This window comes from Carcharhinus amblyrhynchos, chromosome 17 (genome assembly GCF_965287045.1).
Source record: "Carcharhinus amblyrhynchos chromosome 17, sCarAmb.v2.hapA, whole genome shotgun sequence".
NCBI lineage: Eukaryota > Metazoa > Chordata > Chondrichthyes > Carcharhiniformes > Carcharhinidae > Carcharhinus > Carcharhinus amblyrhynchos.
Genome location: NC_137340.1, coordinates 36,726,439 through 36,753,995, shown reverse-complemented (window position 1 = coordinate 36,753,995; position 27,557 = coordinate 36,726,439). Strand labels below are relative to the sequence as shown.

Below are 27,557 nucleotides of genomic sequence, written 5' to 3'. Positions count from 1 at the left end.
ATTAGCTGCAAATCCACAAATATTGTATTTGGAACTTGAGCTCAAATGACTGGACCAGTATTTCTTTTCTATCTAGCATACTGATGTTGTAGCAAAAATCAATGAACTCACCTTGCCAGCTATCATTACAGACACAGAGCTTTTCTCCAGTTAAGTCACAGTAGCCATGATCTGGGCTCCCACAGTTGTCTTTACAATATGGAATGTCACAAGCTTCCCCCTTCCAATATTTATCGCATTCACAGAACACCCTGCCGCTACTTCCAGTCACGCACTTTCCATGGCCTGAGCAATTGTTTGGGCAGGAATTAATCCTTGAAGAAAAAAGATGAAAGCCTTTGAAAATCTACACCTGGTGTTTGGTGTGCACCAACTGAGTTATCTGAACATTACGGGTCTTCTTATAATTCCAAATTCTTCAAAGTATTTTTCTTGCTAAGGTACAAATAAACAACAGGAAAATGATCAAAATGCTGATTCAAATCGCAATTTACACATTACTTACTCATGCAGCATTGCAATCTCTGCTCAAAGAAGAGGAAAAAAAATAAAGTGCTCCAGTGTAGAGCTCAGGTCAAACCATTGCCATCACCGAATACTACTGAATACTGCATTAATTATGCAAAAGGATTTTTGAAGAAGAAAGTGTAAAAAAAATTTAAGTTTTACATACATCTCATTTTAGGACGAGTCACCTTTTAACCTTTGCCATCTCACAAGAAATATGGCATATGACTTGAACTACAATGAATATTAGAACAGGAGAAGTTTCTAATCCTGGAACTCCCTCCCAAACAGCATTGTAGGTGTACCTACATGACATGTATTGCAGTGATTCAAGACGGCATCCCACTATCATCTTCTCAAGGTCAATTAGGAATAGGCACAGTGATTCCCAAATCCCAAAGAACAAAAAATGTTTATCCATTTGGCCTTTCACATCCATCTTCTGCTCTCTTCCACCTTACTTCATCAAGAAAAGCATATGGAAGTCTGAGGACATGTACCAACTGACTCAATAACAGCATCTTCCCTGCTGCCATCAGACTTTTGAATGGACCCATCATATATTAAACTGATTTTTCTCTTCACCCTATCTGCAACAGCAACACCATATTCTGCACCTGTTTCATTCCTTCTCCCCATGTACTCTATGAATGGTATGTTTGTCTGTATACAGCACAAGAAACAATATTTTTCACTGTATTCCAATACATGTGACAATAATAAATCAAATTTGTGACAGCAATCCAATTTTTTTTTAAACTAATGCTCTGCTCCCTTTCCATAACAAGTACTCTGCTCTGTTTTAATTATACAACTTTAAGTTAAAGGATGCAAAGTATCCTAGACACCAAAATTATTGTACCAAGAAATTTCTGCTACGCTGCCTCCACACATCAAGTTCAAATGCCTTCATGGTTTCATTCCTCCATATTTCTGTAACCTCCTCCAGTTTTACAATTCCCATCTGCACTCTTTTCCCGCCCCCCCCACCCCTTTCCACAAACACTCTGGAGTTTGTGTCTTCAATGCACAGCTTTAATTGCACTTCCGTAGAAGTGGAAATAGGTTTTTTTTGTATATAATGGTCAGAAGCTCAAATCTGACATAAGGTTTACTGTTAAGAACAACTTTAAATGTTAGACGCAAGAATGTCCCAAAGTCTGGAAGGGCAACTTGGAACACCAGTTCTTAGTGCTTTTTATTCAATTTGGTATATTGAGAGGATGGGTATGCACACTAGAGAGAGAAAGGTCCAGTCTTGTAAGCACTCAAAAAAGCTCAACATGTTAAAACACACAACAAAAGCCACAATACAAAAGGTACACTCAACTAATGGATACAGACATGCACACACATCAACTAAATTTCGGAATTAAACCACATTCCCATCTATCTACCTACATTCCTGAACTCAAATATCCCTTGTCCCAAAACATCCACAACTTATCTTTAAGTTTAGTAATCCTTCTACAGTTCAGCGTAGTTTGTCTCAATTAACAGCTCCAATAGCCTCGCATTCTGCTTCCTGGGAGAGCTCCACTTTCTAGGTGGGCATGGCTTTGCTTGCAACTGCTACTCTTTCTGCTTTCCATCTTTCCTGTCAGCATAGAGCTACTGGATACTGAGATAATATATTTCCCTTCTGATTTCTCCAATCTAAAAGACTATTAACATTTGACATTAGTATCCTGAGAAGAAAGCTTTTTTTTAAAAAACCTGATTTATGCAGCTCACAGCCTTAGGTGATATCATTGTTGGGAGGAGAAAGAAAACTGTAGGGAAGTCAGGTAACTTAAGTTTTTCAGCTTTCAGTTTTGTTTTGGCTGCAGTGTTAGAAGCAGTCTTCGAAGCAAGCTGGAAAATAAGTCTCCTTCTCTCTGTTGTGCTTCAAACATTTTACCAGTTAGCTGAAAGAAAGGCTTGTTGCCATGCTGCAGTAATTAATCTGTGCTTTGGAGAGCTGATACGACTGAAGGCTGCTTTGAGTTTTCAAGATCTTTGAAATCAGCATTCAACCCAGGGAACTGTGTTTCAGTGTTATGTGAGCATTAGTTTGTGCTGTGTCAAACCTGTGAAAAAAGGTTTTTTGTTGTCTATGGGTTTTGTTTTTAATTGAAACACATTGGAGATATTAAGATTTATACATTATACTGCTTGTTTTGTTTCTTTTTTTGCAATTGGTAAAAGTTCTTGTTAATTTTATTTCTCTACATGTTAACTATATTCTTAAATAAACTTTAATTTGATAAAAGCTCCCAAGAGGGTCAGTTGAATCATACCTGAAGTGAAACATCACAGTTATCCTGGCCAAAATTAAAATGCAAAACTTATCATTCAGGTGGGCTTCATAAAACACTTCAGTTCTGACCTGAACCATAACAGTGCACACACGTGAACTGTATTATCATGTCTCCACTTTGAACTTTTCTTCTGCAGATTCTACACCTAAAATTCTATACATGCACCCTCCTTCACTTAAGTATATTTGTATTTATCTTACTTCCAAGCCAACTTGCGTATCAGGACAGTTGCACTCTAATCAATTCCTCTTTAATCCCGTTCTTCAAACTTTATTTTATTCCAGTTATTAGGAGAAAATTTCTGTTCATCCAACATTTAATAAGCTGTCTGAATTTAGCAACAGTAGGGGAGTTGAAAGAGATAGTACCATGTGCTGTCAATGTACATATGGAAATTAATGCTGTGTTTTTGGATGATGTTAGCCCCACCCAGCTGGATGAAAGTGGACTGGTGTTGGAGGATGATGGTGCAGTCAACTGTGTCAAAGGCTGCTGACATTTCAAGGAGGATGGGAAGGAAAATTTTACTTTGTCACAATCATGCAGGGTGTCACTTGTGACTTTGATCAGAGTTGCTTCAGTAATGTGACTGAGACAGAAATGTGATTACAGGAATTCAAGCATGAAGTTCCAACAAAATGAACATGGATTTGGGAAGAGACAACACATTCAAGGAATTTGGTGAGGAAAGGCAGGTCAGAAATGGGACAATAGTCTGCAAGGATGAAGGAGTCAAGCACTGACTTTTGAGGAATAGCAGCTGTTTTGAAGGAGAGGGGGAACAATGCCTGAAAAGTAGAGAATTGTTAGCCATATTAGTTAAGAGGGCAACGAGGAAGAGAAGTTGGATGGTCAGCAGGTTACTGTGAATAGGGTCAACAGAGCAAGAGAAATGCCTCATGGACAAGATTTAATTCCAGTATTGACTCCAGAGAGTATTTTAAATGAAGCAGCTAAAGGGTCAAATGAAGTAGGTAAGGGTCAGTTTCTCAAGTTGTTGAGAACATGGATAGTTTTAGACACTGCTACACACAAATTACATTACTCTCCTACTCCAAAAACAACAAAAATATCAACAAAATCAAACTCTGCATTGGTGATACTAAATTCTTTGATTAAGTTTACCTTAGAAATAAGAAATTAACAGTATTGTTTTGCCTTCATTAAAATTCCCAGTGTAGCAAAATTTCAGTGTGGTTTCAGTCAGTGCAACAGGTTGGCATACTTATGCAATTTCTCATAAAAGAACTTGAGCATAAGCAATTTCACACAGCTTCTGAGCACAAGCAGCCTTAAGTATTCCATTTACAATTTCAAGCTGATAAATGGTTATGAGCGAATGGGTAGTTTATTTTGCATAGAATCCAATGTTTGCAACTTGGCGTTGACATTATTTGTGATCCATGCAAAACAATTGCATGACACATCATTAACATCTTGGCATTGACAAACTATTTTGATCTCCATTAGCCCATAAAGACTGCTAAAGAGGAATGTATAAGATGCAGTAGCTTTGCATTTAGCAAGGTCCCACAAACAATAATGTAGTAATGACCAAATACCATTTTGGTAATGTTGGTTGAGGGATTGATATTGTCCAGAACACCAAAACCCAGCTCCCATTCCAAATAAGTTGGAGCTCTTATGAACATCTGAGAAGATGGATAGGACCTCAGTTTGGAGTTTATAAGTTATGTTCAAAGGTAAAACACTCACTCAGTATTGCATTGAAAGATCAAGATAGGTAGACATTGAAGTGGGGAATCCACAACCTTCTAATTTATAATTAAAAGGTGGTGCCCACAGAACCATGACTAACAATATTTTTGTGATTGCATGCAAACAGAATGTGGTCTGAATGCATCAGGGGGAATAAACATGACTTTTGGTTTGCCTATTATAGAAGAAAAAACAGCTTATGAATCTATCCAATGTTCAGTTGGTTGGGTACATGTGCAGAGGACATATGTTTAATTATAATCATGGGTTTCCACAGCTGAGTGGATATAGAACTCTGGGAATGAATTTCTGTAATAGACAAGTAATAACTCTGATTCTATGCACATTTCATTAGTAGATGCAAATTCAGAACAATAATTTTTGTTCAAAGGTTTTCAAAAGCTCATTCACTCGGATTTCAACTCAGTTTTTTCTAAAATGTTACAAGCTGAATTTCTCTTAACTCAGCTTGACACCAGTTTACAAAATATTTCCCCCAAAATAAAAACTGAAATAAGCATAAGTTACTTGATCACAAAACGTGGTGCACAATAAACAATATCTGACCTTTTAAAATAGATTTCACCCTTGCTGAAGCACAACATACACATTCAGAATGTTATAAAATTGTTCCTCATTGGCCCTGGCAGGTCCCTTTCCTCGCAGCCTGCATAACAGCGAGATTAATTTTCATTTTCTTAAGCAATACTTGAGGATTTTACAAAACTTAAGATGTTTACCAACAATATTGCTAAACATTATTACATACAATGCAAAATATTTTGGACATGTTACGAACGTATTTTTATAAAAATGAACAGTGAGTTAAACCAATTCTGATCAAACTAAACTTGTAAATAAATAGTTTTAGACCTACAACTATGATGTGCACTCCATACCTCAATGTATAATTAACCCATCCCTATGGTAAATAGCTGTTTTTAGCAGATAATAGTGATGTCATTTAAGATACCATTAACATTTAACCACTCAGAGAATGCCTCAAAACTAAGTGATTTCCTGGAGTTATCAAAAAACCAAAGAACTTCCATCTTCATACTATGTATATAACCATCTATCAACAGTGTTTGCACTTAAACTTAAAAAACAGTAATTTGGGACATTTTGAATGTGTAAATGGGCTACACAGAAAAGTTTCCTCCTGTTCATTATATTGTTTTCAAAAGAAGTTCCAGAAATTTCATGTCAGCCTCTACCCTACTTTTCTTAAGTCAGGTCCTTTTGGATTCCTATTGACTGAAGTTACTACCTGAAATTAAAAATCACTACAATACATTAGAAGTCAGGTAGCCTGGCACTGCAGAGTAGAACACTGGATTAAAATCTTTATACACTTACAAGCTTTCTTTTAAAAACAGAGAACCTCAGCCTATATCACAGACCCCCCAACCCAACTGCCAGTTTCAGTCCACATATATATTTATGAACAGGTCGAGTCCCCTGCCATTGCCAATCGCCTAGAAGCGCATGCACGCCCACACACACACACAAAAACACATTTACTGTACGTAGTAATGTGCTGGCCCCAATTCCTGTTTTCAAGGAAAGGGGAGCACATTTTTTTCATTACCTTAAATATTGGGTATTTGCATTTGCACCCATTTCCTCCTGTCTCTAACCCAAATGATATTGTCATGAATGGTCAGCTTTGTTCTGCAACTGGGGACAATGAGAATGAAGATTTCATCTTCATGATCAAGAATCTGCTATTGGTGACAACGTTCAGAGCTTTATTTACTGCTGACAATTGAAATTCAAAGATTATATTGGAAAATTATAAGAACTTAACATAAGAAATAGGAGCAGGAAAAGGCCATCTAGCCCTTCGAGCCTGCCCTGTCATTCAATAAGATCATGGCTGATCTGAAGTGGATCAGTTCCACTTTCCTGCTTTCTCCCCATAACCCTTAATTCCCTTGTCCAACAGAAATCTTTCTACCCGTGACTTAAATACATTCAATGAGGTAGCCTCCACCACTTCAATGGGCAGAGAATTCCAGAGATTCACCACCCTTTGAGTGAAGAAGCTCCTCCTCAACTCCGTTCTAAAGTGTTCCCCCCCCCCTTATTTTGAGGCTGTGCCCTTGAGTTCTGTTTTCCTTTCTAAGCTGAAAGAATCTCTCTACGTTTACCCTATCTAGCCCCTTCACCCCCTCAGCCTTCTAAACTCTAACAAGTACAGGCCCATTCTATTTAATCTCTCCTCATAAGCTACCCACCCCCCCACCCGCCTTACCTCCGGTATCAGCCTGTTGAATCTTCTCTGTAATCTTTCCAAGGCCAATATACCCTTCCGCAAATAAGGGGAACAAAACTGCACACAGTACTCCAGTTGCGGCCTCCAGTGCCTTGTACAGTTGCAGCAAGACCTCCCTGCTTTTATATTCTATTCCCCTCACTATAAACACCAATATTCCATTCGCCTTCTTGATCACCAGCTGCAATTGCAGACTGAGTTTTTGCAATTCGTGCACAAGGACCCCCAGGTCCATCTGTACAGTAGCATGCCGCAGCTTTTCACCCTTTAAATAATATTCCCTCCTACCAAAGTAGATAACCTCACATTTGTTAATGTTACACTCCATCTGCCAGGTCCTCGCCCACTCACTCAGCCTATCCAGATCTCTTTGCAGACTTTCTGCGTCCTCCACGCAATTCGCTTTTCCACTCATTATCGTGTCATCAGCAAACTTTGTTACCCTACACTCAGCCCCCTCCTCAGATCGTCTATGTATATGGTAAACAGTTGAAGCCCCAGCACCGATCCCTGCGGCACTCCACTAGTCACCAACCGCCAACCAGAAAAGCACCCATTGATTCCAACTCTCTGCTTCCTGTTAAATAACCAATCCTCAATCCACGCTAACACTTTACCCCCAACTCCGTGTACCCTAACCTTCTGCAGCAACCTTTTGTGAGGCACCTTATCGAACACCTTCTGGAAATCTAGAAACACCACATCCACTGGTTCCCCTCTGACTACCTAGTCACATCTTCATAAAAATCCAGTAAATTCATTAAACACGACGTCCCCTTCATGAATCCATGCTGTGTCTGCTTGGTCGAACCGTTCTTTTCCAGGTGTTCTGCTATTTCTTCTTTGATGATGGATTCTAGCATTTTTCCAACTATGGACATTAAGCCTGTAGTTCCCTGCCTTTTGTCTGCTACCTTTTTTAAACAGCGCTGTAACATTAGCCAGTTTCTAATCCGCCAGCACTTCCCTAGTGTCCAGCAAATTTTGATAAATAATCACTAAGGCATCTGCTATTAGCTCTGCCATTTCTTTCAGAACCCTGGGATGCATTCCATCCTGTCCCGGGGACTTGTCTACCTTCAGTCCCGTTAGTCTACTGAGCACTACCTCTCTAGTAACAGTAATTGTATTAAGGACCTCATCTCCCACCAACCCTCCATCTTTAATATTCGGTAAGCTATTTGTCTCCTCCTCCGTAAAGACCAACACAAAAAACTTAAAGTCTCAGCCATTTCCTCATTACCCACCATTAAATCTCCCCTCTCGTCCTCCAAGGGTCCAACATTCACTCTAGCCAGTCTCTTCTTTATACATTTGTAAAAACTTTTACTATCATTTTTTATATTTAGAGCTAGTTTAGCTTCATACTCTATCTTTCCTTTTTTTAAAATCACTTTCTTAGTCAGTCATTCTTTGTTGTTTTTTTAAATCTTTCCCAATCTTCTGATTCCCCACTATTTTTAGCCACTCCGTACGCATCGGTTTTTAACTTAATACTCTCCTTTATTTCCTTCGATATCCACAGCTGGTTATCCCTTCTCTTACAGTCCTTCTTTACCATCAGAATATATTTCTGCTGAGTACCGAAAAAGATCTCCTTAAAAATCCTCCACTGTTCCTCAGCTGTCCTACCAACTAAGCTGCGCCCCTAATCTACATTAGCCAATTCCACCCTCATCTTATCATACTCCCCTCTGTTCAAGCAGAGGACACTGGTTTGGGACCCTACTTTCTCATCCTCTATCTACATCAGAAATTCAACTATATTGTGATCACTCGTCCCAAGAGGATCCCTCATAAGATGATCCCTAATTCTACCTGCCTCATTACACAGTACCAGATCTAAGATAACTCACTCCCTCGTAGGTTCTGTTACATACTGTTCAAGGAAACTATCCCGACAGCATTCCAAGTACTCTTCCTCAAGCCCACCGCGTCCAACTTGAGTCAACCAATATGCAGATTAAAATCTCCCATAATTATCACCGTACCGTTTTTGCACGCACCAATTATTTGCTTGTTCATCTCAGATTTAGACAATGGAGCCAGGAAACGCATGGAGTATTGGTGATTGGGCCACATTACACCTGGAGTGTTCATGTTTAGGTATTAGTTTTCTGAAAACAATTTTTAAATGGTTCATGTGATTAATTTAATTTCTTTATTTCTCAGTCTTACTAGTCAACTTACATTAACAGAACTTCAGTTTTTTTCCAACCAATAAGCCACATTTAACTTAATTCAATTCAGGACATGGTACCTGGGACGTACACTGTGAACTGCCAAAATTTGATAGCGCAGTTATATGCATTAATTTTCATTGTTGGACAACAGCATAATGCTTAGGAGGTACAATAGACAGAAGCCAAGTTTTTTAAGATTTATCTGAACTCAGAAAATGTGCAGAATGTAAGAGAACATGGTGTAAATGGTAAGACAGCATGAATAAAGGAATAGTTAGCTAACAGGAAGCAGAGAGCATACATAAATGGGTCTTCCAATTAATAAGATATAACCAGTAGAGTGCTGGGGCCTCACCTTCTTAGAGGAAAATGAGAACCCAGGTACATGAATCACAAAAAGTTAGTATGCAGGTACAGCAAGTGATGAGGAAGGCAAATGTAATGCTGGCATTTATTGCAAGGGAAATGGAACACAAAAATAGGCCAGTATTATTACAGCTGTACAGGGCAGTGGTGAGACCACACAGTCAATCTGATTCACTCCACGAGGCATCAAGCTGAAGGCAAAGGATACTGCAAAGACGATGGCCCTAACAACATTCTGACAATAAGACTGAAGTCTTGTGCTCCAGAATGACCCACACCTCTAGTTAAGCTGCTCCAGTGCAGCTACACCCAATAATGTGGAAAATTGCCCAGGAATGTCCTGCGCACAAAAAGGAAAAATCCAAACCTGTCAAAAGTGTTGTCAACAGCAATCAGCCAGCACATATAACAATAACCTGCTCATTGACACTCAGGTTGGATTCCACCAGGAACATTGCTCACCTCCTGACCGCAACACAACCTTGGTCCAAACAAAAAGTTTGAACTCCAGGGATGAGGTGAGGTGAGAGTGGACTGCCCCAGACATATAGGGAGCAGATCTAGTGTGGCAGTGAGAAGCCGGACCAAAACTACAGTCAACGGGAACCAAGGGGAAAACTCTCCATTAGTTAGTCTCATTTTGAGTCAAAAACCTGCAACTCCCTTTCTAATGGCTGAGCGTTCCCACAAGATATGGAGTGCAGAGGTTTAAGATGGCAGCACACCACCATGCTCAAAGTCATTTAGGGATGGGCAATAAATGCCTAGCCAGCAATGCCCACATCCCATGAAAGAATTTAAAGAAAAACATCTGGAAAATGTGCAATTTTATACCCTTGTATGAAAAAAAATATTTTGTTGTGTTAAAGAACGTTCACTCAACTCATTCCTGGGATGAAGGGCTTATCTTATGAACAAAGGTTGAATAGATTGAGCCCATAGTTATAAAAGTTGAGAAAAATCAGAGGTGATGTTACAGAAATAGACGTCAAGACCATGACCAGATCAACCATAATATTATCAAATGTGGAGCAGGCTCAAAGAGTAGAATGACCTATGCCCGTATCCTACGTAAAACAAACAATGCTCAAGTATAAATGCAGTACGTTAATTGTACTTACGAATAAAATATATTGAATCCAGTTAAGTTATAAGCAGCATCACTAAAAAAATGCAGCAACGCATAGCCAGACGTGGTTACTACTTCAGGTACAGTCTCATTTCCATGTACCTCTGGTACTATTAGACCACTGTGGGAGAAAGAAAAAGTAGCACATCAAGATCAACATGAAAGAATAACACTGCAATTTAACAACATATTCACACACTGAAGCATGGTAAAGGGTCAATACTGGAACAATGATCTTCAAAGTCAGTAACAAAATATAATAAAGCAACGCATAATTTCAATCACAAATCATATTTCAGCATTACTGAATTAATGATAACAATTGAAAGATTTATTCATGAACAACAACAAAGACAATGTATATTTATATAGCACCATTAACTTAACAAAACATCCAAGGCACTTTACAGGAGCATTATAAAACCAAGTTATGACACCAAACTACTCAAGGAAATATTAGGTCAGACAATCTAAAGTGTTCAAAAAGCTAAGTTTTAAGGCACATCTTAAAGGAAGAAAGCAAAGCAGGGAGGGAGTGAATTTCCTTTGCAAGTGAAGACCATCAATGATGGAGCAATTAAAGATGGGAGTGCACAAAATGCCAAAACAAGTGCAGATATCTTGGAGAGTTAGTAGGTTGAATGAGATGACAAGAGATGTTGCGGGGAGTAGGTTGGATGGCAAGGTCATGGCAGGATTTGAAAACAAGCATGAGAACTTTAGCCTAAAGATTTTCTCGACAAGAGCTAACAAAATCAGGGAAGATAGGGGGGACCAGAATTTTCTCAGAGTTAAAACATGAATGTGCACGCTGTTACGGGTAATGTATTAGCATGGATACAGGATTGGTTAACTTACAGAAAGCAAAGAGTGGGGGTAAATAGGTGTTTTTCTGGTTGGCAATCAGTAACTAGTGGTGTGCCTCAGGGATCAGTGTTGGGACCGCAAATGTTTATGATTTACATAGCTGATTTGGAATTGGGGACCAAGTGTAGTGTGTTAAAATTCGCAGATGACACTAAGATGAGTGGCAAAGCGAAGTATATCGAGAACGCTGAAAGGATGCAAAGGGATACAGATAGTCTAAGTGAGTGGGCAAGGGTCTGGTAGATGGGGTGCAATGTTGGTAAATGTGAGGTCATCCATTTTGGTAGGAATAACAGCAAAATAGGCATTATTTAAAATGGTAAAAAATTGCAACATACTGTTGTACAGCGGGACTTGAATGTCCTTGTGCATGAATCACAAAAAATTGGTTTGCAGCTGCAACAGGTAATTAAGGCAAATAGGATTTTGTCCTTCATTGCTAGAGGGATGGAGTTTAAAAACAGTGAGGCCACATAAGAACATAATGAGAACATAAGAAATAGGAGCAGGAGTAGGCCATCTAGCCCTTCGAGCCTGCCCCGCCATTCAATAAGATCATGGCTGATCTGTCGCTGCTCAGTTCCACTTTCCCGCTTTCTCCCCATAACCCTTAATCCCCTCTCTTATCAAAAACCCATCAACCCACGTCTTAAAAATATTTAGCGAGGCAGCCGCCACCACTTCGACGGGCAGAGAATTTCAGAGATTCACCACCCTTTGAGTGAAGAAGTTCCTCCTCAACTCCGTTCTAAACCGCCCCCCTTTTATCTTGAGGCTGTGCCCCCTAGTCCTACTGTCTTTTTTGAGCGGGAAGTCTCTCTACCTCTATCCTATCCATCCCATTCATCATCTTATACATCTCAATGAGATCTCTCCTCATTCTTCTAAACTCTAACGAGTACAAGCCCAGTTTATTCAGCCTCTCCTCATAGTTCAACCCCCTCAACTCCGGTATCAGCCTAGTAAACCTCCTCTGCACTCCCTCCAAGGCCAAAATATCTTTGCGCAGGTGCGTCGCCCAAAACTGCACACAGTACTCCAGCTGCGGCCTCACCAATGCCCTATACAGCTGCAGCAAGACCTCCCTGCTTTTATATTCAATCCCCCTCGCTATGAAGGCCAGCATCCCATTTGCCTTCCTGACCACCTGCTGCACCTGCAAGCTGGGTTTTTGCGACTCATGCACAAGGACCCCGAGGTCCCTCTGCACCGTCGCCTGCTGCAGTTTTTCGCCCCGTAAGTAATAGTCCTTCCTACCATTCTTCCTACCAAAGTGGACCACCTCACACTTGCCAACATTAAATTCCATTTGCCATTTCCTGGCCCATTCGCCCAGCCTATCTAGATCCTTCTGCAGACTCTCCACACCCTCCGCACAATTTGCCGTTCCACCAATCTTGGTGTCATCAGCAAATTTCGACACCCTACACTCGGTTCCCTCCTCCAGATCATCTATATAAATGGTAAAAAGCTGAGGCCCCAGCACCGACCCCTGGGGCACTCCACTAGTCACCATCCGCCAATCCGAATAGCACCTGTTGACCCCCACTCTCTGCCTCCTATTTGACAACCAATCCTCTATCCACTCTAACACCCTACCCCCAACTCCATGTCCCTCGACCTTCTGCAATAACCTCTTGAGGTACTTTGTCAAACGCCTTCTGAAAATCAAGAAAGACCACATCCATCGGCTCTCCTCTATCCACCGCCCTAGACACATCCTCATAGAACTCCAGTAAATTTGTCAGACACGACTTCCCTTTAATGAAACCGTGCTGCGTCTGCTCTATCAAGCAATTCCCTTCAAGATGCCTCGCAATTTCCTCCTTAATGACAGATTCTAACATTTTACCTACCACAGACGTTAAACTAACCGGCCTATAATTCCCCGCCTTTTGCCTGGCACCCTTCTTAAACAACGGCGTAACATTAGCCGTTTTCCAATCATCCGGCACTTCCCCGGAATCCAGCAACATCTGGGAAATAACCACCAAGGCATCCACTATCACCTCCGCCATTTCTTTCAGAACCCTCGGATGCATTCCATCCGGTCCTGGGGACTTGTCCACAATCAGCCCCTCCAGTCTGTCGAGCACCACCTCTCTAGTAACAGTAATGTCATTAAGACCCTCCAGTCCTACCACCTTTCCTTCGCTAACACCTGGCAAATTATTCACATCCTCCTCCGTGAAGACCGAAACAAAAGTTATTCAATACCTTAGCCATATCCTCATCCCCTACCACTAGGTCCCCTTTCTCATCCTCTAAAGGACCAACATTCACCCTAGCCAGCCTCTTCCTTTTTATATATTTATAAAAACTCTTGCTATCCTTTTTTATATTAAGCGCTAGCCCAGCTTCATAGTTTCTCCTACCCTTCTTTATCAACTTCTTTGTCAATCTTTGTTGACATTTAAACCTCTCCCAATCCTCTTCTCGCCCACTACTCTTAGCTACTCTAAATTCCTCCGCTTTTAATTTAACACTTTCCTTCACCTCCTTCGTTATCCACGGCTTATTATCTCTCCTCCTACTATCCTTTTTGACCATCGGAATAAATTTTCGCTGAGCACCAAGAAAGATCTCCTTAAAGATCCTCCACTGCTCCTCAACAGACCCTCCCTCCAACGCACTCCCCCAGTCCAACATCTAGAGTACTGTGTACAGTTTTGGTCTCCTTACTTGAGAAAGGATATACTAGCACCAGAGCGGGTACCGAGTAGATTCATTCGATTGATTCCGAAGTTGAGAGGGTTGGCTTATGAGGAAAGACCGAGTAGACAGGGGCTATACTCACTGGGATTCAGAAGAACGAGGGGAGATCTTATAGAAACATACAAGATTATGAAGGGAATGGATAAGATAGAAGCATGGAAGTTGTTTCCACAGACAGGTGAAACCAGAACTTGGGGGCATGGCCTCAAAATAAAGGGGGAGCAGATTTAGGACCGAGTTGAAGAGGAAATTCTTCACACAAAAGGTTGTGAATCTGTAGAATTCCCTGCCCAGTGAAGCAGTTGAGGCTGCTCATTGAATGTTTGTAAGGCAAAGATAGATAAATTTTTGAACAGTAAAGGAATTAAGGGCTATGGTGAGCAGGCGGGTAAGTAGAGCTGAGTCCAAGAAAAGATCAGCCATGATCTTATTGAATGGCAGAACAGGCTCGAAGAGCTAGACAGCCTACTTCTGCTCTTAGTTCTTATGTTCTTGTGAACAGCAGAGTTTTGGATGACCTCAATTTTATGAAGAATAGAATATAGGAGATCACCCAGAAGTGCACTGAAATAGTCTAGTGATAATTAAGGAATGAATGACAGTTTCAGCAGGTGAGCTGAGATAGGGCAAAATGAGTAATTTTAAAGGGGCAGAAATAAACAGTCTTAGTAATGGCAGAAATACAAAGTCAGAAGCTTGTCTCAGGATCAAATGCAATACCAAGACTGCACACTGACTGGCTTAAAAAATCTTAGGCTTGTGCCATGAAGACTTTTAAAGGTTGGGTTCTTGTAAAATCTTAGTACTTCATGAAAAAAAATGTTCAAGATCCTTAAACCTTTGCATACCTTTTCCCCTGTCAAAAACATGCCCACGTTCCGTTACCATTTCAAAATGGAAACCCATAAAGAAAAACAAATTCTGTCAAATGAACCATGCACCATCACTGCCAGCCAAAAGACAATGCATAACTACTCTAGTCTCATTATTATACACCAAGATATACATGAAGGCCAGATAATGTTACTACACAGCTGTAATATTTACTATATTTTACATGTTCCAAACAAAACCATAGTACTTTTTAATTATTTCTCCCTCCCTGCCTCTTACAACAAAACCTGCAACATACCAAAATAATCTGAGTACAAAAATCTGAACACTGACAAATTTTTTAATAAATTGCTCATGTACAACAACTTAATTGAAGTTGGACAGCTATTAAAAAATAAAAACATGAAACATTTTTGTCACATACCAATTGGCCTGCTGCATATGTCCAACTGTCATACAGCAGCAGGAGACCATTTGGCTTCAGTCAGCCTTTTAAAAGGGTTATCTAATTAGTTTACCTGCTCTCTGTTATCCTATAACTTTTTACTTCGCAATTCATTACCACTGAATTGGTTTCCATTGCTCTATCAGGCAATGCATTCCAGATCACAAAAACTCGTGGCTCTTCTCTTTAGACAACAACCCTCCTGTTATTGGAAAAAAATTCTCTCCATTTATTCATCAATACCTTTAATGCTGAACACCTCTATTAAATTTCCCTTGCTCCAAAGAGAACAATATCAGCTTCTCTAGTTTTTAAATATAAAGGGAAGTTCCTGTTCCCTTGTATAAATTTGGTAAATAATCTTGGACAGGATGCAGAGGTGATCATCCTCTCCTAAAATGTGGAGTTCAGAAGTGGACACAAATTGCTTGACGAAATCCAAACAGTGCTTTCCAACTTCTTTGCTTTTGCAATTTATGCCTCTGCATCCAGTATTTCTTTCTCATCAACAACATAGGTAGAATAAAGGAGGTTCTGTGTAGGCAGTTTGAGGAGTTAGGCGGAATTGGACACAAGTTGCTTGATGAAATCCTGGTGTGAGGGAGGGGTGTCTAAGATTAACTGGGTAAACAAGCCAAGACACGTCAGTAAATGAGCAGTAGCAGATATTCCAACAGCTGGTGCAAAATACTCAGCTCAGAGTTTATCCCAATCAAAAAGAGAGATTCCACGAGAATGAGACAAAATCCATGATTAACCCAGGAGGTCAAAGATAATGTTAAATCAAAAAGCAGGATATACAAAATGGCAAGAGATAGGTAGATCAGTAAACAGGGAAGTTTTTATGACCAAGCAGAAAAAGGCTAAAAAAGCTCATAAGGGAGAAAATGAATTTTGAAAGAAAACTTGCACGCCACATAAAAAAGTAAGACTTCAAGAATAAATAGGAAATGGGAGGTTGAGGTAAAATGTAGGACCTCTACTGAATGAGGCTGACGAATTCATTAAAGAAAACAAAGAAATGTCAAATGTACCAAATAAATTTTTTGCATCAGTCTTCACCGTGAAAGACATTGAAAATACTCCTAAGATATCAGATGGACTAGTTTCAAATAACATGGTAGAACTTACAAAAATTCCAATCACATGGGATAGAGTATTAAAGAAATCCAAGGGGCTAAAGGCAAACAAGTCATAACAGATTTACACATGTAAACAAGCTCTTCGGCCAACATGACCATACCGCCTTTTTTTAAAACCACTAAGCTAGTCCCAATTGCCCACATTTGGCCCATATCCCTCGATAACAATCTTACTCATGTAACTGTCTAAATGCTTTTTAAAAGACAAAATTGTACCTGCCTCTACTACGACGTCTGGCAGTTCGTTCCAGACACACACCACCTTCAGTGAATAAATTGCCCCTCTGGACCCTTTTGTACCTCTCCCTCCTCACCTTAAACCTATGCCCTCTAGTTTTAGACTTCCCTAGCTTTGGGAAAATATGTTGACTATCTAGCTGACCCATGCCCCTCACTATTTTGTAGACCTCAAAGATCACCCCTAATCCTCCTCCACTCCAGGGAAAAAGTCCCAATCTATCCTGCCTCTCCTCAAACTCAAACCATCAAATCCTGGTAGCATCCCAGTAAATCATTTCTGCACTCCTTTTAGTTTAATACCCTTTCTATAATAGGGCGACTGGAACTATGCGCAGTATTCCAACTGAGGCCTTACTAACGTCTTGTACAACTTCAACAAGATGTCCCATAACCTGTAGTAAATGTTCTGACCAATGAAACCAAGCACACCAAATGCCTTCTTCACCACTCCGTCCACCTGTGACTCCACTTTCAAGGAGCTCCGAATCTGTACCTACAGATCTCTGTTGTCTCACTCTCTCCAATGCTCTACAATTAACTAAGTCCTGTCCTGGTTTGATCTAAGCATCACCTTGCATTTATCTAAATTAAACTCCATCTGCCATTCATCAGCCCACTGGCCCAATTCAAGATCCTGTTGCAATCCGAGATAATCTTCCTCACTGTCCACTATGCCACCAACTTTGGTGTCAATCTGCAAACGACTAAACATGCCTCCTAAATTCTCATCCAAATCATTAACATAAATGATAAATGATAGTGGGCCCAGCACCAATCCCTGAGGCACACTGCTGGTCACAGACCTTCAGTTTGAAAAACAACCCTCTGAAACCACTCTTTGTCTTCTGTCATCAAGCCAATTTTGTATCCAGTTGGGTATCTCACCCTGGATCCCATGAGATTTAACCTTATGCAACAACCTACCACGAAATACCTTATCTAAGGCCTTGCTGTCCATGAAGACAACATCAACAGCACTTCCCTCGTCTACCTTCTTGGTTACCCCTTAAAAATCTCAATCAAATTTGAGACACGATTTTCCATTCAATAAGCCATGCTGACTGTCCCTGCCTCTCTAATAGCCTATAGATCCTGTCTCTCAGAATACCTTCTGACAAGTTACCCACTACAGATGTTAGGCTCAGCTGCCTGTAGTTTCCAGGCTTTTCTCTGCAGCCTTTCTTAAACAACGGCACAACATTTGCCATACTGCAATCTTCAGGCACCTCACCTGTGGCTGTCAATGATTCAAATTTCTCTGCATGGGAACCTGCAATTTCCTCCCTCACCTCCCACAATGCCCTGTGATATATTTCATGAAGTCCTAGGGACTTATCTATGCTTTAAGACTTCAAGCATTTCCTTCTCTGTAATATGTTCACTCCTCAAGACATTACTATTTATTTCCCCAAGCTCCCTAACATCCATGCCTTTCTCAACAGTAAATACTGATGAGAAATATTCATTTACAATCTCACCCATCTCTTGTGGCCCTACTCTCTCCCTAATTACTCTTTTGCCCTTTGTGTGTTTATAGAAGTTCTTTGGATTCTCCATTGTTTTATCTGCCAAAGCAATCTCGTGTCCTTTTTTATCTCCGATTTATTTCTCAACTCTACTCCTGCACTCTCTACAGTCTTCAAGGAATGCGTTTGATCCCAGCTACCTATGCATGTCATATGCTTCCTTCTTCTTCTTGATCAGGGCCTCAATATCCCAAGTCATCCAGGGTTCCCTACTTCCACCACCCTTGCCCTTCACTCAAAGGAATGTGATTACCCTGAACCCTGGTTAACATACTTTTGAAAGCCTCCCAATTACCAGCCATGTCTTTGCCTGCAACACACTCCCCCAATCAACTTTTGAAAGCTCCTGTCTAATACAAGTCACCAGGACTTGACAAACTGCACGTTCTTAATGGAAGTGATTGCAGACTGAACACATTGGTTGAAATTTTTCGTAACTCACTAAGTTCCAGAGGGTACCAGAAGATTGGACAACAGCCAATGTGATGCCTTGTTCAAAAACAGGGAAAGGCAGAAAGCATGGAACTATAAGCCAGTTAGTTTAACATCTATTATTGGCAAGACACTTAAGTCAATAATCAAAGGAAACAGCTAGTCATTTAGGAAAGCTGAATATAATCAAACCTAACCAACATGGTTTTATGAAAGATTAATTATGTTTGACAAATTTGCTTTAAATTCTTTGAGGATGTAACAGGAAGAGTAGAAAGACGAACCTGTCGATGTAGTCTTTTTAGATTTTCAAAAGGCATTCGACAAGTGCCACATAAGAGGCTGGTACATAAAGTAAAATTCCATGGGACTGCAGGAAGTGTTTTAGCATGGACCCTTTTAATAGTCTACATAGCCCTCATATTTTACATCTTCTCTGCTTAATTTTCCACTTTACTCTGAACATGGCATTTATCTTAAACTGCCTTTTTAAGTTTCCTTTTAATTTTAACCCACCACTGGGCTCATTTTCTTGCTCCCTTACGGGATTGTTTAGTCTGAACTATTTCCTTCCTTGAAGCTCTCACAATGCTCATATAACTCACCTTTGATTGTTCTGTGCTCTTTTCAAAGACTACTTTAAACTGAATAATGGTGATCACAGTTTCTCAGATGGTCTCACAGAGAAACACACTCCATCTGTCTCACTTCATAAATTAAAGACATACCGGAAACATTGATACAAGTAGACCATTCTCACATCTAGTTGACAATGTTAATTGATATCACCAGGATAAATCTTCCAAAAACACACAAAGAAATAAATTTTCTTGTGCGACCAAAGTTTGATGGGCGGGCTTTCAAATGGTAGGCAAGGCCCAAATCCAGGACTTATGACTCCATTCCCATCAAATTTCAAGGAGATGGGATAAGGGTCGGATGCCAACACTTCAATGTTCCGATGTTGTTGGCACCATCGTGGAAGTGGATATTTCAGACTTCCTACAATTTTCATGCAGTCAAGTCAATTTTGAAAGACAACATGATTCACACTAGCACAGAGGTGTCAAGAACCATGGGGAAAACCATGATTTGCAGTCAGTGGCTGAACAAAAGGCTAGTTCAAAATGCATTGTCAACTTCACACGTCATAATGAACTGTTATATCATAAGTTACACGTGCTTTTATTGAGAGATGGCAAAGTTTTGTTTGAAAAGGTCTGCCTGCCCCCTCTGTTTCAAAGCTTTGAAAGATGGCTGAGCTTTTGGCTGTCAAAGGTTTTAGCCAATTCAGCCTTGGAGGGTTCATTTTCAGTTGTTCAATAGAATCTCATTATGAATGTCCTGCTGACTTTCAAACCCAATAATGAATTCTGTTCAGCAGGGGTTGTTAACACAGTTGTTAAAGGAATGGGAGCTTAGTTATTTTGACAGATTTATGTATCATTAACTTGCTCAGTTGCATAAATAGCTAGCATATGGTTCAGGATAAGACAAACAGCATGGATTCAAATTGCATTCCAACTGAGGTAAACTTGGGAGCAGCCTCCTTGCCCTGCTCCTAAGGGTGGAAGGCAATGGTAAACTACCACGGAAAAAAACTGCTAAAGGAGGGTTCAGGATGAAGCATCAGTGGATAACTTTGCGCACAGTGTCTGCAATGTAGAATTCTTTTTCCTGCTTTAACTCTGGCCTGGTACTTGCGCAGACACAGTAAATCTTTGGATTTTTGGTGGTGCACAGTTCAGGACCAAACACAGTTACTGGAATTTCTTTCCGTACTTGGGCATAGCACTGCTGTGTTTTAGTCAATGCGTTTGAAGCATACACCACTGGCGCTTCATTTTGCAAGAGGATAGCTCCCAGGCAGTTTTTGAAGCATCCAGTGGATATCTTGACTGGTTGACTGACGTTGTAATACCGTAACACTGGTAGCTAGTCAGTGTTCTCTTTAAACTGGTTAAAGCTTCTTGGTGACTTTGTTTCCAGTGCCAATCCAGAGCATTTTGTAGAAGTTCTCCAAGGTGCTGCTGATCTGATACATACAGAATGATTTCTGAAAGTAGGTCACCATGCCCAAAAACCTCTCCAAGTCTTCTTACATTTGAGGGGTGGATAGTTTCAATTTTATTCTGGTCCAGCTTCAGTCCCTCACTTGATAGCACATGTCCCAAGTGTTTGATTAAGACACATTTTGCACTTTTCCTTCTTCAATTGGAAGTTCCATTCACTAGCTCTTCCCAGCACCTATCTCAGTCTGTGGTCGGGTTCTTCTCCTGCAGCTCCCTAGATCAGCACATTTTCAATATAGCTTTCCATGCCTTTACATTTCAAACAGCTGCTTCACTATTCTGCAGAGCACCTCAGGAGCTGAATTAATACCAAAAGATAAAACATAAAAACTTGCAAAGTCCAAATAGTGTGTTCAAGGTCCAGAAACAGGCACAAAATTCGTTTCGCTGGGCCTGCCAGAAATCAGCTTGCGTGCATGACTGAATAGGATTGAGCATCAGCTAGCTTTCACATGATCTCTTCTACTGTGGGCAACTGATAATACCCTTTTTACTGCTTGGTTTAGATCTCTGGGATCCAGACAGACTTGCAGATTCCCATCTGAGTTTTCTACAATTACAATTGGATTAACTGACTTGTCAGATCATCAATTTTTTTAATGATATGAAGTTTCTTCATTCTGTCCAACTCTGTTTTCAGTCGATCTCTCAGCATTACTAGCATATTTTGGATGTCAAAATTTCATCAATCTTGATGGTGTATTCTCCTGTTGGCAACCAATCCTCTCAAAGGTCTTTGTACTCACTCAGGATGTTGTCAGAGGTTACAGTCAATATTCTCTTGATTAATTTCAAATTTACACAAGGTTTGAATCCAAGAATGGATGTTGCATCATTTTTCGCCACTCTAAATGGAAATACTTGAGACACTTTTTTGTAGTGCACTAAGAGTGCATTGGCCATTCACAGCAATTTTTTTCAAAGTAGACAGTTTCACTTCTATTTTAGTTAGCTGTTTTTAAACTTACAATATGGAAATAACATTTGCTTGTGCATCTGTGTCAAACTTGAAATTCATCAGCATGTTGGCAATTTTTAAACCAACCTTCCATTTTGCCTTCTTTTGAATTTGCTGTTAGTGCACCAATTAAAAATTCAGGTTCTATGACTGCATCCATCATCTGCAACCTCAGTTATCATGCTTTCCATAAGATAGGCAACAACATGGTACATGCTCTGCTCCTGAATGACTGCATTTAAATGTTTTAGCAGCTATTTTATTCTTTTTTAACTTTCAGGCTGTTGATTTGTTTTTCCCCCCAAACGCTTTTTCTGTTCAATTGTACTTAGCTGGTTGACTGCATGTGGCGTAACCAGTTTGGCATCTCTTTAATTTGTTGTTTCAATAAGATTGCCCTCCAAACTGAGTTTTGCTGGTGGTTTCAGAGTCACTCCTTGTGTTTTTTTTATTCATTCTTGGGACATGTGCATCACTGGCTGGTAAGCATTTATTACCCAGCCCTAGTTGCCCTTGGAGGGCAGTTGACAGTCAACCACATTGCTGTGGCTCTGGAATCACATGTCGGCCAGTCCGGGTAAGAATGGCAGATTTCCTTCCCTAAAAGGACATTAATGAACCAGGTGGGTTTTTCCGACAATTGACAATGGCTTCATGGTCATCAGTAGATTCTTAATTCCAGATATTTTTTATTGAAATCAAATTCCGCCATCTGCTGTGGCGAAATTCAAACCCAGGTTCCCGGAACAATAGCTGAGTTTCTGGATTAATAGTCTATCTAATGATAATACCACTAGGCCACATCTTACTCTCAAAGTGTGTTTGGTTCACTTCTAACACAAGTATTGTTATGTTGCTGGATGGCAAATATCATTTTGTATACTACCTTTACTAAGAGAATATGTACACAATTGCAGGCCCACAACTAGCTGACAACTTACATTTACATGTGCTATCCAACCCTGAATTCCCAGGTAAGGTGGTCCAATGAAGTACAAGAGTGTTTCATATTATATCTAATACTGGACAACACTACCACCAATCACTCTAATATCATGACGAACAGGCCATCACAGTTGCCTGCCCCAAATCTGTTTCAGGCCCACTGCACATCCCCAACATGAAAATAGTGTCGACTGGTCAGGAGGAGGGACCATAATGTCGGATATCTCCTAACTTTCAAATTCTGTTCCAGGAAGAAAATCCTGCCCAAAACATCTCAAATTGTGAAGGCAATTGAGTTTCATTCGGGAAAAAAAAAATCACACTTCTGTTTGCCAGATAATTCTGCTGATTTTTGTTTGTTTCTACTCCAGTTCAGCACATTTACATGGGATGAAAGCACGTCCACCATTATCACAACATCACTTACAATACACCTCTGGTGGACAGAGATGGTAGTGATCTGCAATTTTGGCACAACACTGCAAATTCAATACCAGCATAAAACAGCCAGCATATTCTTGAAAAGAAACAGCTTATAGCTCAGTAAGAAAAGAAAACCTATTGAGAAATTGCTGAAAAAAATCAACATGGAACAAGAGAGAAAGTAAACAATGAAATCTGCATTTAACAGGCAGAAGCGAAATGTCAAAAAATAATTAAGTCAGAACAGAAATGGTGAAGAAACAGTCATAAACTTGTTTTGCATTTCAACGTTCAATGCAACAATGCATTCCACCCACTGACCCTAGATGACACCATTCTCAACACTAACGTATAAGATAATGAAAGGGATGGATAGAGTAGAGGTAGAGAGATTCTTCCCGCTTAGAAAGGATAGCAGGATGAGAGGGCACAGCGTCAAGATTTGGTTGGGGGGGGGGGGGGGCAGTTTAGATCGGAGTTGAGGAGGAACTTCTTCACTCAAAAGGGTGGTGAATTTAAGTCACGGGTTGATAGGTTTTTGACAGACAAGGGAATTAAGGGTTATGGGGAGAGAGCAGGAAAGTGGAACTGATCCATTTCAGATCAGCCATGATCTTATTGAATGGCAGGGCAGGCTCAAAAGGCTAGATGGCCTACTCCTACTCCTATTTCTTATGTTCTTATGTTTATGTTCTTATTAATTTCAATCTTCGGCAACTACCAATCAGACAATGCACTATTTTCTGAACTTTAACAGTGCAGAACAAACACATTTCATGCCAATTGAAATGATAAAATAAGAATAAGTCCTATTTAAAATAAATGAAACAAATAGCCTTGATGTTGACCATTTATCCTCAACTGTTTGGTTTTCATGTAGAGACAGTTTCTCCAAATCCAGAAGGAATCTTTGGTAAACATTAAAAAAACACAACAGACCCTGCTGTTGGGTGTATGAAATATTAATACAGCTATCCTTCATATAGCATTCTAAAAGGAAAAAAATGAAAATGACTTTCCTAAATTGAACTATAAAAAAAAAGTTTGGCTCAACTCCAAATCTGCATTTTTTGCATTCTGAACCTAACGGACCTAAAAGTCTTCTCTCAATTACTGTCCTTACTATCTTGTCTATTCACCACTTTCCCCACTGATCCCTTCTCTCCCTTTAAAGCTTGATGCCGCTCCTTCCCAAGTTTAGCTCAGGAGTGGGTTGAAAAATCAGATTGATTATGCATAGTAACTATGCAAAAACAAAAATTCAGGCAGAACCACACAATAAAGACACACTTTAAAATTTTTTGGGGCGGGGGGGAGAGAGAGAGAGAGAGAGGAGAGCAGGGGTGGGAGGGTTGCAGGAAGAGTGTGTATGCCAACAGTGCTCAGATTTGAAGGGAGAGATAATTATATAGGCTACTGTTTGTACAGTTTTGTTAACTCAAAATTAGTTCCTGAGACCATGATAGTGTTTTCCAATAGTTTCTGAAGCAATGGCATTTTTTTTTAAACAATACTTTGTAAAGCCACTGTGCAATTTTATTTCTGGGAAGAGGCATTTTAACATTCACACGCAAACATCAAACACCCTCCATGGTCTTCACAATGTGAGCTGAGTAGAAGCAGAAACTGTTATGAAATCCCTTAACTGTCTGACTAATTAAAACAAGAAATTGTAATTGTAGCATTTAGTTTTCTGTTGAAAATTGAACAGCACCAAGATCCACTTCCAAGTACTAAAGCAAACTTCACTAACAGTCAAAAAAAAATTATATCCTGCTTTAGCTATTCTGTGAAACTAGAAGAGAAAATGCATATTTTGCAAGTGTCAAATTCTCAGACATCCATTAGTAGTGTTTCCCCCTCCGTTATGAAATAATTGAGAGATTTCAATAAAAATACATTAGATTGCATCTCATATTCCAGTGAGATAAACAAAACACAAGCTCAATTTCTAATCTTCAAATAGTGCTTACAGATTCTTTTGCATTCACCCAAGGAAAGAGAGGCTCTGAACCTTCAGCATACCATCTCATCCAATTTACAGCATCTCTAATAAAACTGAAATGTCAGCGGAAATTAATTGCTCAAGTCTCTGAAGTGTGGGCTGAACCCACAATCTTCTCTCTCATCAGGCAAAGAATCAGGCTGTTAGCCCATTTAAAACAACACAGGAATGTCAACCCTCTTAAATATTTTTACATTAAACCTAGACTGCAGCGTTAAAAATTAACTCTATTTTATGACACCGTTAGATGTTTCAAAGCTGGAAAAGGCACAAAATTTACAGCATTTCACAAGATCAAGCAAGCCTTCGTAGCTCTAAAAATAAATATCTTCAAACTTACCTGAACACAGCTATCAATGGTGCATATATTGAATCGCCATCATATACATACATATGGTCCCAGCTACATTCTGTGGCAAAGTGGTTAAATCTCAACCTTAAAACAGCATTTGGACTATAAAAGAAAAATAAATTATTCATTTTAAAAGCAAAAGTTTTAATCCTTCACAACGCCTGTTTCAAAATTAACAATTATGGTTGCTACCTCGACGAATTATTCCCCAAAACCTCCTGAATCGAGCTTTTTTTTATACATCAAAGGTATTAACATCTAATAGTTTACTTTTGCACATATACCCAGTAATCTATGGCACCAATGTTGTGTTCATTGACAATCTTTTCTCAGAATCTCTATTTTGCTTCTGCATATTTCTTAATTTTCTCTTTCATTATTTTTCTTTTATTTACCACATGCCTCTTCCTAAACCAAGTTCAATTTTAATTCAAATAACTGGACTCTAGTTAGGTTATGGCATCCATTTCCTAGTTGAGAGGAAACCATATTCTTTAATCCCTTTCAATTTTTGCAAGCTTAATAAAGATCCAACAAATAGCTGTGAAGACAATGAAAAGTCAGTGCACTTGACTAGATTTATTGTACAATTTCAAATCCAATTAATTTATTACCTTCAGCATAAATTCCTTTGCTTACAAGGCCATCACTGAAGTTTATTCTTACTCAATGACAGAACTTTTTTTTATATATACGTACAGGAGCATAACTATTTGAAAGAGACCAAAAACTATTCTGTTAAGTTATCCACAAGTTGCTATTGAAAAGCTTGAAACAATATTTTCACTAAGCTAATTAAACCCATTACATCAAAATCAAGATTAGTGCATCCTTAAACTTTAATGATTTTAAATCATTGGATTTTTAAAAATCAATTCCAGAAAGAAGACATACTTACTATCCTTCAATTAACCAGGTGCATTTAGTTTTATATTTATAATTTATTGGTCCATCTGTTAAATATCCTGACGGTTCAGTTAATCTGAAAAACAGAAATGCAACACAATTAACGTAAAACAATATCTACAAAATATCAAACAAAATGTCACCCATCTGAATGGTCGGGCTTGCACGGGAATGCTGAAATAAATTACATCCATTCACTTGTGGTTCATTGTCAGCTATCAGTAAAACTTTGGCTTCTAACGCATTCGCAATAATATTCTTGAAATACTGCAAAAATGCACTAACAGTTTTTATCTCATGGAATTAACAGTGATCACTACTTTCAATTGTAAAAGTATTTGGAAATCTGAGGCGGCAGAATTTATTTTCATGCCATTTAAATAGAGAAGCGAACATGAGCAGTAAATTATTTGAGTGCAAACCAGAATTTACCAAGTGCAATATAATGAACACTTACATCAACTATCTTCAAAAAGGTACATGCCTAAATTTTTGGAGGAATTATTTTTACTCGAAGTAAGGATCATTAGTGGTCAGAAATGAAACAGCTAAAGTTTAGATAGCCACTATTAACATCAAATATTCACATATCAAAAATGAAATGGGCCAGATACAAAGCAAAATTGGCCGACTCCAAACAATGTCCCTCAACCCTCTCATGTGCCCTACTGCACCATCAGGGCATTTCTGGCAATTATGACAGTGTGATGCCTTTTTCCCTACAATTCCATGATAAGGACCCACTCCTATTGAGCAATTTTTTCCACTTAGAACTGAGTACCAAATCTGTATGCATTTTCAAATGAATATATATCTGCCACGGGTAATATTCTCCAACCACAAGTTTCATCCCACAGTCAGATGGTTTGCTTACCATCTCTTCTGACCTATCAGTCCAATTCTATAACCAAAACATTACCACCTTCTTAAATGCCATATGAGTGAGGAAGCACAGAGTGATATGGGAATAGAGTACTTAGTGACAGGATAGCAAAATAGTGCAAGGAAAGGAAAGGTGCTGTTCCTTGTTCTTCTGCTTTAGCTCCAGCAACTCAAATGTTCTTATGCCTTCAAGCTGGGAGATGCAAATTATTATTTTAGCAAAGTGATCAAATAAATAAATAGAGCGAGATACGTGGCAGGACAGATAGTGTGCCATGACTGAAACATGTGGAAGTTTGCATCTTCTGCCCCTGACAACCATATCTGTGGC

General features: G+C 39.5%; 1 protein-coding gene across 3 annotated transcripts in view; it reads right to left on the bottom strand.

The window, feature by feature from the left end:
- The window catches only part of atrnl1b (attractin-like 1b), an 883,775-nt gene that overhangs the window by 759,346 nt on the left and 96,872 nt on the right, over positions 1-27,557 (bottom strand). For 2 of the 3 annotated variants that reach the window (XM_080205830.1, XM_080205832.1), the window contains exons 2-5: positions 26,337-26,420; positions 25,427-25,540; positions 10,475-10,603; positions 112-314 (exon numbers count right to left, since the gene is read on the bottom strand). In XM_080205830.1, the coding sequence (XP_080061956.1) occupies positions 112-314; positions 10,475-10,603; positions 25,427-25,540; positions 26,337-26,420 (530 nt within the window). The remainder of the gene's footprint in view (positions 1-111; positions 315-10,474; positions 10,604-25,426; positions 25,541-26,336; positions 26,421-27,557) is intronic. The other variant, XM_080205831.1, reaches the window with a different exon arrangement.